This window comes from Solenopsis invicta, chromosome 10 (assembly GCF_016802725.1).
Source record: "Solenopsis invicta isolate M01_SB chromosome 10, UNIL_Sinv_3.0, whole genome shotgun sequence".
Lineage (NCBI taxonomy): Eukaryota > Metazoa > Arthropoda > Insecta > Hymenoptera > Formicidae > Solenopsis > Solenopsis invicta.
In genome coordinates, this window is record NC_052673.1 from 8,887,823 (window position 1) to 8,905,511 (window position 17,689).

A 17,689-nucleotide genomic window follows, 5' to 3' on the forward strand; every position below is an offset into this window, starting at 1 on the left:
TAAAAATCATTACTTATTACCTCATTTACTAGTCAATAAATTACATTTTAATTTACAATAACTTAACTGCAAAATAAATTTTGTATTTTTTACATTATTGTTATTATATTGTATATTTTTACTTAAAAAAGCTATGCAGCAGCAAGCTACATTGAACATTTCAGTTATGCACATTTATTAGAGAATTATATACTTCATCCATCTTTTGCATATTTTGTTGATACATTTGCAAATTTTTTATTTTTTAAATTCGTCCGATGTGCAAGTTCTCTGCATTACTACTTCCTGAATTAATAAAGGAAATTACTCATTACTTCATCTCCAGTCATGGAGTTCTGTTGTTTTCTCTTCATATTTCTTCAAAGACCAGAAGTTAAATTCCATGAACAAAATTGACTTGCGTTTGTTTAGAATACCCAATGTATAATCACTATAGTCGTGTATATAATTTCTTATCAATCGATAGGAAACGTGATAGGATACATCTAGACATTTCTTTCTGGTCTACGATATTGCGTTTTAAAGAAATAATATTGCAAAAAATGAAACCGTTGCTCAGTAAGCTCATCTTTTTTGCGTTTCTATAGCTGCACAATATCTCTGTTACCTTATGATTAGAGTACACGTTATCAAACTGTTTATGGAATTATAGTCTGTTAAAATAATGAGTTCTGTCTCAACGTATCGTACTACGCGAAGTATAATAGCGATTGATCCGTATTCATTTGAGTGGGGACGCATCGTGTGGGGGATGCGCATGGAGAAACGTACAATGAACTCTCATTTCCTGTTCAACTAAAGTACAGAACAAATATACTGAGACTGATCTCTATTTTCTCGTTTTAAAAATTATTTGCAATGACAATTCCATCTAGTATTAGCCCAGCGTTGAAAGTTAGCCTACGATTTCTTGGTATGTGGCCCGGTGATACATTTTCTGCTATTTATTGGCTGAGTTTTATGCTGAGCATGCTGATTATACAGTACTTCCAGTATGTGTACATATTTGATAACTTGAAGATCAGTGAGTTGTCAAATCTCGTTGACGGTCTGATTGTGACTCTAGATTACAGTTTGACAGTATTCAAATTAACCAGTCTGTGGATACAACGTCGGTAAGGTATACTATCATTACAGATTAACTTTATGATCTCTATAACCTTCTATAACTGTGCTCAATAAACTGTATGTGTGTTCGAGGAATTCTTCTTACAAGTAAACCGACTTAAGCCTTACACTCTGATTTTGATAAACTTTGAATGTGTTGCAATTTAGGTCAAAATAAGAGACATATATTCTTTTATATGTGCCCATACGACCGTTAAGGAGGTGAAACACGCTTTTGAAATTTAGAGGGAGAGAGGGATTTCAAAAAAATGACATTTCCAAAAAATCTAAGTAAATTTTATTAGAAAGGAAATAAAAAACCAATTTTTTTCAAGAGTGTGTTTCACCTCTTTAACGGTCGTATCAGCACGTATAAAAAAAGTGTTTCTCTCTCTCTCTCTCTCTCTCTTTAAACTATATTACAACATATTCAAAGCTTATCAAGATCAAAGTGTAATACTTCAATAAATTTACTTATCAGTTTCGTAATATTTATTGTTGATTTTCTCTAACCGGAAGTGACTTAATATTATTATCTAAATCTTAAATCGAATATTGTAATATACAACATTCATAATCTAATGTAAGAATGTAGGAATAAAATGTCTGAAACATATAACGAATTAAAGTATATTGCAGAATTTTTCATCAAATCCTGGCTGCTATGGATAATGATTGGCGCAGATCCTTCAGTTTTGAAAAGCACTTGTATACGATGACAGTGAAAGCGAGTATATCGCATTTTATTTCTAATGCGTTATTGAGTATTAATGCGATTGTTGCGGTACCTTATCTCTTAGGCGATTACGCAATTCGTTACGTTTTAACTGAAAATCATACTGACACTTTACGGCAACTTCCTATAAAGATACAATTTCCTTTTGACGCTCAACAATCGCCTATATTTGAAATTCTTGTTGTAACATTATTTTTACATGTATTGATACACGCATGCACAATCGCTGTTCTAAATGGATTAATTTTGACCTTGGTAATTCACATTTTATATACGTCTTTATTTTTTTACGTAACCTATTATGATTTACAGTGCAAAATTGTGAATACTGTCACGTTGAAGTTTTTTTTAGATTATAAAAGTTTGCTTGATTAGTTACATTTTTGTGCATAAAATTTAAATTATAAACAATAACGGTATTAAAAAATTTTTATAGTTAATTTATATATAAAATAAACTTTTTGAGTGTAATTGAACATTATATTTTAGATATTATTATTGTATCATAACTCATTTTTTACAACGATATCTTTTCTACTTATAATAATTATGATTTTTGTAAAAATTCAAATATATTCTAGGTACTTCATGTAAGCGGACAAATTGATATAATATGTTGCGAATTTAGAAATCTTTCTAAGGATACTGTTCTTCATAAATCTTCCGTACCTTTATTTGGAATGTTGCTCGAGAGGCATAATAGAATCATTTCATTTTCGAAGAATCTTGAAACACTCTTCTCGTTCATTTCGTTGATGCAAGTTGTTTGGAATACGTTAGTTATTTGCTGTTTGGGATTTGTTATAATAATTGTAAGTACTGTAATACTGTCCCAGATCAATGATCATCTATACACCTCTTTTAAAATGAAGTGATTTTTATTGAAAATACATACACATTCAAAAATTTTTATAAGTAAATCAGATACATTTTATTGAATAGTGATATTTTCAATTTCTGATTCCGGCCAGAAATAAACTGTTTAGGGTAAATGTTGGTTTTTTTAACATATACTTTTATTAATTCAGATTACATGCGAAAAAAGATCTTGTTTTCATTTTTTTTTTCTGAAAATACATCCATTATCGTTCCATTATCAAGATCCTTAAAATTATCTTAAAAATGTGATTAAATGATAAACTTAGATAAAAGATTAAGAAAGATAATTAATTGATTAAAAAAAAAAATGTTTGTGATAAAAATTACTTATTTTGTAATTTAAATCTGTAATAAAAGGTATTATATTCTCTTCATTTTAAAAATAGTATATTTGGGATGATCTGGGACATCCTGTATATATACCCTATAATATTGTACATTCAATTTTCTTTTTATAATTTATTGAATCAGTCTATTGATAACGGAACTGGAATTTTTGTATTAGTAAAAACTGTTTCTGGTTACTTTGTTGTAATGGTTGAAGCTTTCGTCATTTGCTTCGCCGGAGAATATCTCAGCTTAAAGGTAAATATTTGAAATAGATTAATTGCACATATACAATTTTTTAATCACATAATTATGTTAACGTAATAGTGGAAATGCATAACGTTGCTTTCTAATAAAGATGTAATATAAAAAATATTATTGAAGGTATTTATATAATTCTTAAATATAAGTGTTTTTTATTCTAAAGAAATATTTTCCGCAATTTTATTATATCTTTAAACGTCAGTATGTTTATATAAAATGTTATTAACATTACATAATATAATTATTTATACGAAGCATTCACTTGCTTAGTATAAATGTACCCTAAAGTAAATTTAAAATTTTGAATAAATGATAAATTTCTAATATTATTATTAAAATATTTTTCTAATTTTGATAATAATATTAGAAACAAACTTTATCTATGATTAAATAAAAACAAATATAAAAAAACCATTATGTATGACATTATTCATAATATTTTTAGAGTAAATCAGTTGGTGATGCGATATATGAAACGCTGTGGTACGATATGCCAACACATCAAAGTAAAATTATAATATTTATAATAATGAGATCTCAGAAACGATTGGCGATTACGGCAGGGAAAATGGTGGATATGTCATTCGAAACTTTTACAAGTGTAACTTTTTAAATCTTTTGGATATTTAATTATTAAAAGACAAGATTATATTATTTGTAGTTAGTTAATTTTTCAATCTGCTGCAAAAGTGATGAATTTTATGTGCATAAACATAGCAGACTTATTTACTTAATTTTTTAACTTCTTTTTTTTAGATAATGAAAGCGTCAGCATCATATGTATCTGTCTTATATGCTATGTATTGATATTAAAGAAAATACGGCAGAAAATATATACATATATGCTGAAATGATAACGTGTGACTAATATGGATCACTAACAATAAGATAAAATATATCAATAATGAATTTAAATAAATATTAAAAAATTAATTAATGTTATTTATTAACAGTTAATAAATTTAAAAAAGTTGCATTTAATATAAGTGCACATCATTTTTATTTTTTTTATGTATTATTAGATTAATACATAACTTTAATTTAAAACCTTTTAAGTTTATTTTTTAGAAGCAATTAAACATTTATATTATTTTATTATTATATTATGTTAAAACACAATTTAATGCCATTTGTTTAAAATATTTAATGCACAATTATAATCTGTTTTGTTCATTTAAAGAAACTAACGAGCATCCCAGCAAACGAAAATAAATTCAAGCAAATTGCAACTCATTTTAATTTATCCGAATTCACGTTTCAGAGTTCTAAAGTAATTTCAGATTCAAATAGATTCAAATAGATTGAAATACATAACAAGCTATTTATTATTTTGAATTTGGATGGATTCATGTTCCTATTTTATTATTTTTGGATTCAAATGAGTTTGCAAAATCTGAAGTGTAAATACAAAAATGTCGAAATAAATTCATTTCTATCCATTTCAATTAATTTTTGTTTGCTGAGGTAATATTTAAAAAATATTTAGAATTGGTATAGAGAATATGGACCGCAATACATATTTTTATGATTCAATTTTATGGTATAAAGTTCATGTTTAGACGTACACTGAGGTGAAATGTATTAAAATTTTAATTCTATATAATAATAAAATAATTTAAAATTATATCCTTAAAATAAATTATAAAGAAAGAATTTTCATATATCTAAAAACCAATATTTTTATAATATTGACGATAATACTTGAAAAATTGTTTCATATTAAACAAATTTAACATACGAAAATAAATATAATAGAAGCTGCAAAATTTGATAATTATCTGTATTATTTTTAAGGTAAATTATAAAACAATTACTAAGGATAACACGTACAAAACGCTGCAGTTTGATGTGCCGATGTAAAATTATATTATTCATAATGATGAGATTATAATAGTGACTGGCAATAACGGCAGCGCGATGTTAGATATATCATTCAAAACTTTTAATATAGTGCAACTTTTTAAATCTTTAATCAAGTTAATCAATATAATTTTGGTCTAATGTGGCATATGTCCTTCATTCATGATTGTAATTTGTAGATCTAATTGAATTTTTAACTTAAATGTTTTTTTAATTTATGAAAGCATCAACATTGTATGTGTATGTATCCTTTTTGATTGCTATGTAATAATATTAACCAAAATATGTAACATCTGTTTATTAAATTTTACAACATAGCAAATATAAGTCATTAAATCGAAAGATATTAAACATTTTTAATAAAAAATAAAATATTAATCATTATTATAAATTAGTTGTTATTTATTATCTTATTTATTTGTCAATAACAATTTAATTTGCATTAATAGAAATTAATGTAAATACAAATAAATTGTATGTTATGTATTATTACTATATTAGGAGACGGTAGTGTCTTGAGTCAAGTTATATTTTTACTTAAAAAAGGCTGTGTAGCAGCGGCACACTATGTTAGACATTTTGGTCGTTGACTTTTATTAGAGCATATATACTTCATGTGTAAGTCTTATATTTTTTTGTTGGTTTATTTATAATTGAATGTTTATAATATCTGCAAATTTTTTACTTTTTAAATTTCTTTAGTAAACAAATTCTCTCCTTTTTCACTTACTAAACTAGTAAAGGAAATTACTCGTTATTTCTCCAGACGGAGTGTTCAGTTGTTTTTCCCTCATTACATTTCTTCAAAGACTAAAAGTTTATTTTCACACACAAACACAATTTATTTCAGTTCGCTTAGAATACCTAATATATAATCATCCTGGTCGTGTATTTAATAATTTCCTACCATTCGATAGGAAATGTGGTAGGAAACATCTAGACATTTTTTTCTGGTCTACGATATTGCATTTTAAAGAAATAATGTTGCAAAAAATGAAACCGTTGTGCAGTAGGCTTATCTTTTTTGCGTTACTATAGCCGCACAATTATTGTTACATCACGATTGAAGTACACATTAGCAGTCTGTTACGAAATGATAGTCTGTTGAAATATTGAGTTCTGTTTCAACTTATCGTACCATGCAAAGTATAATAGCGATTGATCCATATTCACCTGAGTGGGGACGCATCGCGTGGGGGATGCTCTTGGAGAAACGCATGCACCCTCATTTCTTGTGCAATCAAAGTAAAGAACAAATATTCTGACACTGATCTCTGTTTAAACATATTTGTAAAATTATTTGCAATGACAATTCCATCTGCTGTCAGTCCAGCGTTAAAAGTTTGCCTACAGCTTCTTGGTTTGTGGCCGGGTGATTCTACTTCTGCTATTTATTTGCTGAGTTATCTGCTGAGTATGCTGATTATACAGTACTTCCAATATGTGTACATACTTGATCATTTGAAGATCAGCGAGTTGACAAATCTCGTCGACTGTCTATCTTTGGCTCTAGATTACACTTTGACAATATTTAAATTGATCGTTCTGTGGATACAGCGTCGGTAAGGTATAATATCGTATACGGTGTAACTTTGTGATTTCTATAATACCCTTTAACTGTATTCTACGACTGTGTGTGTGTTTTTGAGGAGCAAGATTCTTCTCAGTTTCTTAACATTAATTGTTAACATTGATCTTTCCTAATCAGAAGAGACTATAGATATTATCATTTAAACCTCAAGTCAAATATTGAAATATACATTATATCATGCAAAAAGGACAACGTACTCGAAATATATGATAATTTTGCAGAGTTTTTCATAAAATTGTGACTATTATGGATAATGATTGGTGCGAATGTACCAAAATTGATAATCATTTGCATATGATGAAAATTAAAGCAGATATATCGCATTTTGTCTCTAACAGTTTATTGAGTTTTAATGCGATTATTGCGGTACCTTATCTCTTAGGCGATTACATAATGCATTCCGTATTCTCAAGTGTAAATCGCAATATTACTTTACGGCAGCTTCCTGTAAAGATACAATTTCCTTTTGACACACAACAATCGCCTACGTATGATATTCTCGTTATGGCATTATTTTTACATGTATTTATACACGCTGGCATACTTGCTACTGTAAATGGATTAATTTTTACATTGGTAATTTATATTTATATGTTAGTGTTTTACGTAACACCAATTGTAATTTGCAAATTTGTGAACACAGAATGTTACAGTAAAGTTTTTTTACATCATAAAATTTGATTTTAGATTGTTATATTTTTAAATTGTTATATTTTTGTACATAAACTTTCAAATTATAAATAAATAACGATAATTTTAAACTAACTTTACAATTAGCTTCATGAAAAAAATTTTTTGTTTAAATAATTACCTTATATTATATTATTATATTTATTAATTTATTGTACTCAAAAAACGTATTCTATTTAAAAGAATCTTTTCTATATACAATAATTATAATTTTTACAAAAACTAGGTTATATTTTAGGTATTTCATGTGAGCGGACAAATTGATGTAATATGTTATGAATTTACAAACATCTCTAAAAATACTCTTCTTCATAAATCTTCCGTGTCTTTAATTGGAATGTTGATTAAGAGGCATAATAGAATCATTTCATTTTCTAAGAACATCGAAACTCTCTTCTCCCTCATCGCGTTGATGCAAGTAATTTGGAATACATTAGTTATTTGCTGTCTGGGACTTGTTATAATAGTTGTAAGTATTGTAATACAGATTGCTCCAAACACTTGTACACTTCTTTTAAAATAAAGGGAAGTAATTTTTATTGATAATTCCAGTAATTCCAATAAATAAATAGATTACTTTCTATCGAATGATAATATTTTCAACTTCCAATTCCGACAGAAAATAGATTATCTAGATCGAATGTTGAATTTTTTAAATGTATCATGTATATTTTATTGCAAATTTAGATTATACCTCCCAAAAATTAGAAACTTTAATATTAAACATTTTTCCTGGATACATCTTAAAATAATCTCAAAAGTAAATGCGATAAAACATAATCTCAAAAAAAGTATAAAAGATAATAACAGTAATAAAAGTACTTTTAGAAAAAATCTGTGAAAAAATAGTACATATTTTTTTAGCGTAGTTCAAGTCTGCAATAAAAGTTTGTGTTTTCTTAATTTTAAAAGGGTTGTACAAGTTGTATGATACATCCCACATATACATGCGATGGTAAGCAATCGATGTCATGTATATTGAATTTCCTTTAAATAACTTCTTGAATTAGTCTGTTCATAACAATACTGGAGTTTTTGTATTAGTAAAAACTGGTGTTGCTTATATAGCTATGACGATTGAAACCTTCGTCATTTGTTTTGCTGGAGAATATCTTAGCTTGAAGGTAAATATTTGAAATAGTTAATTGCACATATATACTATTTTTTAATCACACAATTGCTTAATATAAATGTACAAAAATTGTGAAAATAAAAATAAAGTTTATAATAAATGATGATTGTTTAATATTATTATTGGAATATTCTTCTAACTTTGATGATAATAGAACAAATTTTACTATGGTTAAATAATTTATTTAAATAAATAAATAAATATATATATATATATATATAAAAGAAGTTGTTTTATTTGACATTATTTATAATGTTTCTAGAGTAAATCAATTGCTGATGCAACATATAAATCGCTGTGGTATGATATGCCTTTACGTCAAAGTAAAATTATATTATTCATAATAATGAGATCTCAGAAGCGACTGGGCATCCATGCAGGGAAAATGTTGGATATGTCATTTCAAACTTTTACAAATGTAACGTTTTAAATTTTTTGGATATTTAAATAATTATTGAAAGACAAGTATATTTTATTTGTAGTTAGTTAATTTTTGGATCTTTAACAGAGGAGAAAAGGGTAATATGGCACTCATTTTTATTTTATTGAATAATTTTGTTTATAATTAATATTCTCTATTGAAACTTGAACGATTGCATTCTTCAGAGTGCTGTTTGACAGATTCTGGACTCAAAGTAATGAAATATTTATTATTTAAAACGTGATTTACAAAAATCTAATGCACTGCATAATCAGAGGAAAAAAAAAGTTGTTGTAATATGGCTATCCATAAAAATAATTTAAAAAAATTACTTTAGTTTAAAAGAAACACAGCATCTTGTTACAAAATTATATATTTTTAATTTACCATTGTTTAGGATTTTCCTGATTTAGAATTTTCCTGCGTTCAGAAGCTTTAGAAATATCATTAGAAATTTTAATAAAAATATTTTATCTCTGTTTAACATTAAACAACAAGCATAAAATGTTGTCTCTAATGTTTCTAAACATCGCTCTTTAGAATGACAATCAATTTATCGAAGAAGTATTTCAATATAAAAATTTCGCTTAAAAAACCATATTAACAAAATTCCATGTTATTGTTTTAACTTTGTAAAACTCAAAATATATACGGTTGAATAAAAAGTTAAATAACAAAAAAATACTGGAGTGTATCTTCTAGGGGTGTGCGGATATTCAAAACTACGGGTACCCGAGTCAAATCGGGATTTTTTATCAGGATTGGGTCGGACCCCGAAAAACTTCGGGTACCTGAAATTTATGGATACCCAAAATCGAGTCGAAACCCGCAATTGAGTCGGTCACCGAAATCGAGTCGGGTCCTGAAATCCTGTCGGAACTTGAAATCGAGATGAAATCCCAAAATTTTGTAAATTTTGAGTACTCGGATCTAAAATCGAGTTAAGAAGCGGTCACAGATCTAAATACCTTATACACTAATGGGAGAAAAAAAATACTAAATTTTAATAATTATTTGTTTGAATATTTCCCCAATAAAATTTTTTCCAAATGTAAATATATATTTATTCAGTACACTCATTTAATTATCACTTTTATTGAGTAAATACTTATGTTTTGTAAGTAAATATTTCATTGACAGTATTCAAATATAGTAATTCAATATAAACGAAATGCCTTACGTAAATTTAGTAATTTTTTTCTCACATTAGTGTATAAAGTATCTAGGTCTCTGACCGCTACTTGATCCGACTTTAGATCCGAGTACTCAAAATTTACAAAATTTTGGGATTCCGTTTCAATTTTAGGTCCCGACCCGATTTTAGGACCTGACTCGATTTTGAGTCCCGACTTGATTTATGGTACCTGAGTTTTACAAACTTTCGGGTCCCAACTCGATCCCAAACAAAATTTCCGACCCGACCCAAATCCGAAATCTCGGGTACCTGCATACCCCTAGTACGTTTGTGTAATAATACACTTAAATTTAAGAATAATAAGAAAGTGCATATAATTAAAGGGTAAAAGTGTACTTTGAAAAAGTTTAGAAGTGCTCAAAAGTAAAAATGCTTTATAATAATTGTCAGTCATTATGTATCGGCATATTAGCATCACTAAAAAACGGTGGATTACTAAATGAATAACTTCATAAGCAATTGTTAGAATACGTCACCTAATAACGGAAATATTATAATACGGGTAGTCATATTGTCGACAGTAGCCATAATATCTTCTTCTTCTCTATTTTTTATCCATATTTAGATATACTCAATTGACACAATTTGTAACTGTTATATAACTTAGGAATAATAACATATATATTTATATAACTAATATTTTATTATATTTATATCATAATTATTTGTATCTATTGCTTTCTTTTATATAATATAAATGTGCAAATGCTACATATTATTTATATAACAAAAGTATGTAATGTTTTAATACACAGAAAAATGTTGAAATCGTATAGACGTTATGTAAAAAATAATTAATTATAATAAAATGATATAAATGTACCATCATTAATTTAGAAAAAAGGTGAAATTATAATATACAGTCGTTCAAGTTACCTCATGTCCAACAATTATTTTGAAAGAAAGATATTTATTTCCAAGTGTTTTACATAAATCACAAGATCTTGATTCATACCTTGATGCTTCTACTTCAATAGTTCGTGAAATCCCCTCCAGCATCAATTATTGTCTGGTACTTCAGAAGCATACTTTGGATTTTTGACATATTTTTTCGTCAGAGACCTCCAAATTGCACGAATTTGTCGCGAAAGTTGTTTCAAATTGCGAATCTTTTTCCTACAAAGTTTCATCTTGATGAACGCTCACGCATTTTCAATAGGATTGACATCGGGTGATGCCAATCCTATTGAAATGTAAAAACAATTAAATCACTTTTTTCTAACTTTAAAAATTTATCCCTTAAGAAATTGCGTTATACGTACCAAAATTTCACAAATTTTGAGAAACAGCTGAGTATTATGATGAAGCATCAACGACAACAGTGCCATTTACAATTCCTGAAAAAAGAAGCAATTTTTTTTCCAATCAGAAAATATCGCAAACACGAGGTAACTTGAACGACTATAATTACAACATTGATGCAACTTTCACGTTACATAAAATGTAATGTTAAAACTTATTATATAGTGAATACATAATTGTGTTGACTGGTAGTTTGCAGATCTACTTAATTTTTTAACTTCATTACTTTTAGATCATGAAGGCGTCAGCATCGTATGTATCTGTCCTGTTTGCCATGTATTGATGCTGGAATTGATGATGAAGGAAATACGACATACATTAGACAAAATTATAACACGATTAATATATGAATCAGTAAGATAAAGTGTTGAATAATCAATTAAGAGTTATTAAAGAATTAGTATTTGTCATTAATAGTTAATAAATTATATAAGTTAAAATTACATTTAATATAATTGAAAAAAGTTTCTGTGTTGTGTATTATTATATTGATGCAAAATTTTTATTAAAATTTTTTTTGTTGTATTTGTAATTAAACGTTCACGATACGTAGTATCCTTTTTTTGAACTACAAACTTTTTTCTTGAAATTTATTTTTTAAGCACGTGCACCATAATGTTTCCTAAATTTGTAGATGAAATTATTAACTATTACACGCTTCAGTTATATTACTTTCTTCTTACCATAGTTTATTTTAAGATCAAAAGTTAAAATGCATGAACACAATTTGATATCATTTATTTAAAACGTTTAATGTATAATTACTGTCATTTTATTAATTATTTAATAATTTTCACAATAGGTAGAAAACGCGGTAAATATTCGATTTTTGTTGATGTAACTTCGTCTTTCTGTTGCGTTGCTACGGAAAGACAAAGTTGCAAAAAAGCTGAAGCAAACAGTTTTTCTGTTTCTAGTTATACATTGTCTTCATATACTTTCCGGTCAAAGTGTACATTATCAAACTGCCCAGAGAATTATATCTACATAATGAGTTCTTTCTTGATTATACAGTGGGACATGTAATGACGATTGATCCATTTTCATTTGAGTAGGGACGCACCGTGTGGGGTTGAACTTGAAACAGAGGACAATGCACTTTTATTTCATAAATGAAAGTGCATTATCTTCTGTTTCAAGTTCAACCCCACTACTACTTAACTAAAGCATCTAACAAATATGTGAATACTGATCTTTATTTCCTTATGTTTAAAAATAACAAATAAATTTCAAATAGTATTATATAGTATCTTTGTATTTCCGTTTAAGGATCTTCCTATTTTAACTCAAATAGTTGTCGCTTTAACTATTAATGATATTATGTTTAATAAATAAAATCCAAATAGTAGTATTTTTACTTTTATAATAAAACCCAAGTAGTATTTAAATCTTTGTATTCTAATTTAAAAGTCTTCTTATTTTAATCCAAGTTGAATGTATTTAATTTTAAAAAATTTTAATAAAATATAACATTTAATTTTAAAGGTTAAAGAAGAAACAGTACAAAATAAGAAAATTTTATTAAAATAAAAAAAATTTAATATACAAAAACTTGGCGTTGTTACACCATTAAATATAATAAAATTGTAACATTTTCATATCAAATAAGAACAATAAAAAGAATTTAAGTAAGAAAACAAATGTGTATAAAGCGTAATAAAAACGATTATGCAAATTTATTAGGTTTAAGATTAAATTTTTTTTCGCATTAAATAACATTATAAGTCATTATAACTTTCTAATTACTGTTACTATTGTATTTTAGACTATAAAAATTTTTCTGACATTAAAATATAACATCATACCAGTAAATAAGAAATAACAATATTGAATAATTTTATGGAACGACAGTAACAACAATAATAATTTAAAAACCAGCGTGTCTGACACATGTTTAACCCTGCGGTGGTGTGGTGGAGTATGATACACCCCGTGCATGCAAGTCAATTAATTCTCACAAAAGCATCATTTTATTGCCTTCTATTATTTAGTAGCTGTAGCTTTAGCATAAATTTTTAGCTTTTTTGTGTTTTAAGCTGCTATTTTTGCTATTTTTAAATTATGCAATAAATTCTTTGAGCTACTCCTACTTTTTCAATTTTTTTAATAGCACAACACTGTTTCAAATAAAAACTGTACACTTATGATGCATATACTCAAATGTTGGGATTTTCAAAGCACATTTTGTTATGGGGTATGCCACACTCCACTACACCATGCACGTAAGTTTAAGGCACCACACCAACGCAGGGTTAAACTTATGTGATTTGCGTTTATCATTTTATGTCGTTTTATTTAGCGTATTCACAATTAACATAATAATAATTTAATGTAAATGCAAATAAATTCTGTATATTGCATTATTACTATATCGTATTTTTATTTGAAAAGCTATATGAAGTGGCAAACTGCATTAAACATTTTGGTTGTTGACTTTTATTAGAGGACACATATTTCATCTGTATGTCTTGTATTTTTTGTTTGCACTTGTTTGATATATTTCTAATTGAACGTCTATAGTACCTGCAAATTTTTTATTTTTTAAATTTGTGCAGTGAACAAGTTCTTGCATTAACACTTATTAAATTAGTAAAGGAAATTATTCATTATTTTTCCAGACAGAGTTCTGTTGCTTCCTCCTCATCACATTTTTTCAAAGACTAAAAGTTCATTTCCACAAGTACAATTTATTTCCGTTTGCTTAGAATATCTAACGTATAACCACCATAGTCGAGTATTTAATAATTTCCTAGCATTTAGTAGGAAATATAGTAAGACATCTAGACTTTTTTCTTGCCTATGATATTGCGTTTAAAGAAATAATACCGCAAAAAATGTTGCGCAATAAGCTCATCATTTTTTGCGTTAGTACAGCTGCACAATATCTTCGTTACATCACGATAGAAGTACACGTCACGAGTCTGTTTATGAAATTATAGTCTATTGAAATAATGAGTTCTGTCACAACTTATCGTACTCTGCAAAGTATAATAGCGATTGATCCGTTTACCTGAGTGGGGATGCATCGTGTGGGGGATGCTCTTGAAGAAACGGATGCACCCTCATTTCTTGTACAATTAGAGTAAAGAACAAAATATTCTGAGACTGATCTCTATTTTCTCATATTTTTAAAATTACTTGCAATGACAATCCCATCTAGTATTAGCCCAGCGTTAAAAGTTGGCTTACAACTTCTTGGTATGTGGCCGGGTGATTCTACTTCTGCTATTTATTTGCTGAGTTTTCTGCTGAATATGCTGATTGTACTGTACTTCCAATATGTGTACATATTTGATCATTTGAAGATCAGCGAGTTGACGAATCTCGTCGACAGTCTGTCTGTGGCTCTAAATTACACTTTGACAATATTTAAAGTGATCATTCTGTGGATACAGCGTCGGTAAGGTATAATATTATATACTATTGTAACAGCGTAACTTTGTAATCTCTATAATCCTCTTTAACTGTATTCTATGACTGTGTGCATGCATATGTGTATATATGTGTATATTTTCGAGGAACAAGATTCTTCTCAGTTTCATTAATTCTTCATTATCGGAATTGACTGTAGGTATTATGATCTAAACCTCAAATCGAATATTGAAATATATTGTAATATATTGGTTATGTTATGCGAAAAAGTGAATAACGTGTTTAAAACATATAATTAATTAAAGTAATGTTACAGAGTTTTTCATAAAATCCTGGCTACTATGGATCATGATTGGCGCAAATGTATCAATATCGATAAGCATTTGCATATGATGACAATCAAAGCAAAAGTAGCACATTTTATTTCTAACACTTTATTGAGTATGACTGCGAGTATTGGGGTAACTTATCTGTTAGGCGAATATATAATTCATTCTGTATTCTTATCTGAAGATTACAATGACACTTTACGGCAGCTTCCTATAAAAGTGCAATTTCCTTTTGAAACTCAACAATCACCTACGTTTGAAATTCTTCTTGCAGTAATATTTGTAAATGTTATGATGAACGTATGCGTAGTCGCACTTATAAACGGATTAATTTTTTCTTTGGTAATTTATATTTATATGTTTGTTTTTTTATGTAACCGATTACAATTTGCAATTCAAAATTGTAAACGCAGTTACAAATTGAAATTTTTTTTTTACGTTATAAAAATTTGATTGAGATAAATTTTTATGTATAAACTTTCAAATTTATAAATAATGATAATTTTAAGCGGTTCTTGCAAATAGCTTTATAAAATAATTTTTTTTGTGTAATTAAATATCTTATTTTATATTATTATTTTTATTGTTTTGCTATATTTGAGAAACACATTCTTTATAAAAAAATTTTCTCTGTATACAGTAATTACAATTTTTGCAAAAATTTAAATATATTCTAGGTATTTCATGCAAGCGGCCAAATTGATATAATGTGTTATGAATTTAGAAATATATCTAACAACAAGAGTACTCTTCTTCGTGAATCTTCCGTCACTTCACTAGGAATGCTGATTGAGAGGCATAATAGAATTATTTCGTTTTCCAATGATATCGAAACGCTATTCTCCTTCATTGCGTTGATGCAGATTGTTTGGAATACATTAGTTATTTGCTGTCTAGGATTTGTTTTAATAATTGTAAGTATTGCAATACAGTGTAGCTTAGACACTGGTAGACCTCTTTTAAAATAGAGAGAAATAATTTTTATCAAAAATCTCAATAGTTTTTAAAGTAAATCGGATATGCTCTATCAAATGGTGATATTTTTAATTTCTTGTTCCGATCGGAAATAAACTATTCAGAACAAATGTTGAAAGTTTTATATATAACATATACTTTTTATTGTAAATTCGGGTTATACACTAAAACTTTAGTATTAAACATTTTGTTTTTATCAACTTTAAGATGTTAAAAATAAATGTGATAAAACTTAAACTTAAATAAAAAGTTAAAAAAGATATTTAAAAAAAACTTTGAGACAAAGTTTCTTATATTTTTATAATAATTCACATCTGTAGTAAAATCTATCATGTTTTCTTAATTTTAAAAGGGTTGTCTGGTACACCCTCTACGTGCAAAGCAATCAATTAGATATATATATTCAATTTTCTATTCTATAATTTGTTGAATTAGTCTATTCATACCAAAGCTGGAATTTTCGTGTTAATAAAAACTGCTACTGCTTACCTAGCTATAATGATGGAAGCCTTCGTCATTTGTTTTACTGGAGAATATCTTAGCATGAAGGTAAATATTTAAAATGGTTCATTGCACATATATTATCTTTAATCACATTATGTTGGCGTAGTGGAAATACATAACGTTTTCTAATAAAGAAATATAAATATATTGCAATATAAAAAATATTATTTAGAATATTTAATTTTTAAATATTTCTTATTTAAAAAAAAACTTTTTACAACTGTATAATATTTTTAAACGTAATGTAAAATTAGAATGTACATTATAAAATCTTGTTGTAAAATTGTATAGTATTTACTTACATTAAGAAATTATTTGCTTATATGCACGATTCTGAAAATAAAATTAAAACTGTTAATAAATTATGACTTTCTAATGTCATTGGTGAAATATTTTTTTAACTTAAACAGTAATATTAGATCAAACCATTATTATTTGATATTGTTGAATAATTTATTTAAATAAATATAAATATAAAAAATGTTTTTGCATTTGATATTTACATTGTTTTTAGAGTAAATCAATTACTGATGCAACATATAAAATGCCATGGTATAATATGTCTTTACATCAAAATAAAATATTATTATTCATGATAATGAGATCTCAGAAGCGACTGTGCATTACAGCAGCAAATATGATGGATATGTCATTCGAAACTTTTACAATTGTAAGGTTATAAATTTTTTGTACATTTAAATAATTATTAAAAGACAAGTTTATTTTATTTATAATTCCAATCTGCTGAGAAATTTATTCTTTAGGCATAAATAGTGTACATCTACTTATTTAATTTCTTAACTTCTTTCTTTTAGATGATGAAAGCGTCAGGATCATATGTATCTGTCCTGTATGCTATGTACTGATACTGAAAGAAATACAATATACATTTGATAAATTTACAACGTAATTAATATATAAGTTAATAAGATAAAATATCAAATAATGAATTAAGAGTTATTAAAGGATTAATAATTGTCATTTATTAATAGTTAATAAATTAAC

The 17,689-nt window shown here is 26.9% G+C and overlaps 2 protein-coding genes across 3 annotated transcripts; both read left to right on the forward strand.

The window, feature by feature from the left end:
- Positions 1-26: 26 nt before the first annotated feature.
- LOC105193043 (odorant receptor 22c) lies at positions 27-4,246 on the forward strand. Of its 2 annotated transcripts, XM_039454499.1 has the most exons (7): positions 27-992; positions 1,067-1,120; positions 1,747-2,098; positions 2,425-2,655; positions 3,194-3,307; positions 3,759-3,914; positions 4,070-4,246. In XM_039454499.1, the coding sequence occupies exons 1-7, from the start codon at positions 859-861 to the stop codon at positions 4,118-4,120; spliced, it is 1,092 nt and encodes a 363-aa protein (XP_039310433.1). In that variant the 5' UTR covers positions 27-858; the 3' UTR covers positions 4,121-4,246. The 2 variants fall into 2 exon arrangements, with proteins under 2 accessions (XP_039310433.1, XP_011155671.3); XM_011157369.3 differs by having other exon boundaries at positions 37-1,115.
- Positions 4,247-5,544: 1,298 nt separating this feature from the next.
- Positions 5,545-17,636, forward strand: LOC105193063. Its single transcript, XM_039454029.1, has 11 exons — positions 5,545-6,735; positions 6,986-7,340; positions 7,693-7,923; positions 8,465-8,578; positions 8,849-9,013; positions 13,683-13,726; positions 14,593-14,904; positions 15,193-15,547; positions 15,883-16,119; positions 16,616-16,729; positions 17,199-17,636. The coding sequence occupies exons 1-11, from the start codon at positions 6,479-6,481 to the stop codon at positions 17,364-17,366; spliced, it is 2,352 nt and encodes a 783-aa protein (XP_039309963.1). The 5' UTR covers positions 5,545-6,478; the 3' UTR covers positions 17,367-17,636.
- Positions 17,637-17,689: the final 53 nt, after the last annotated feature.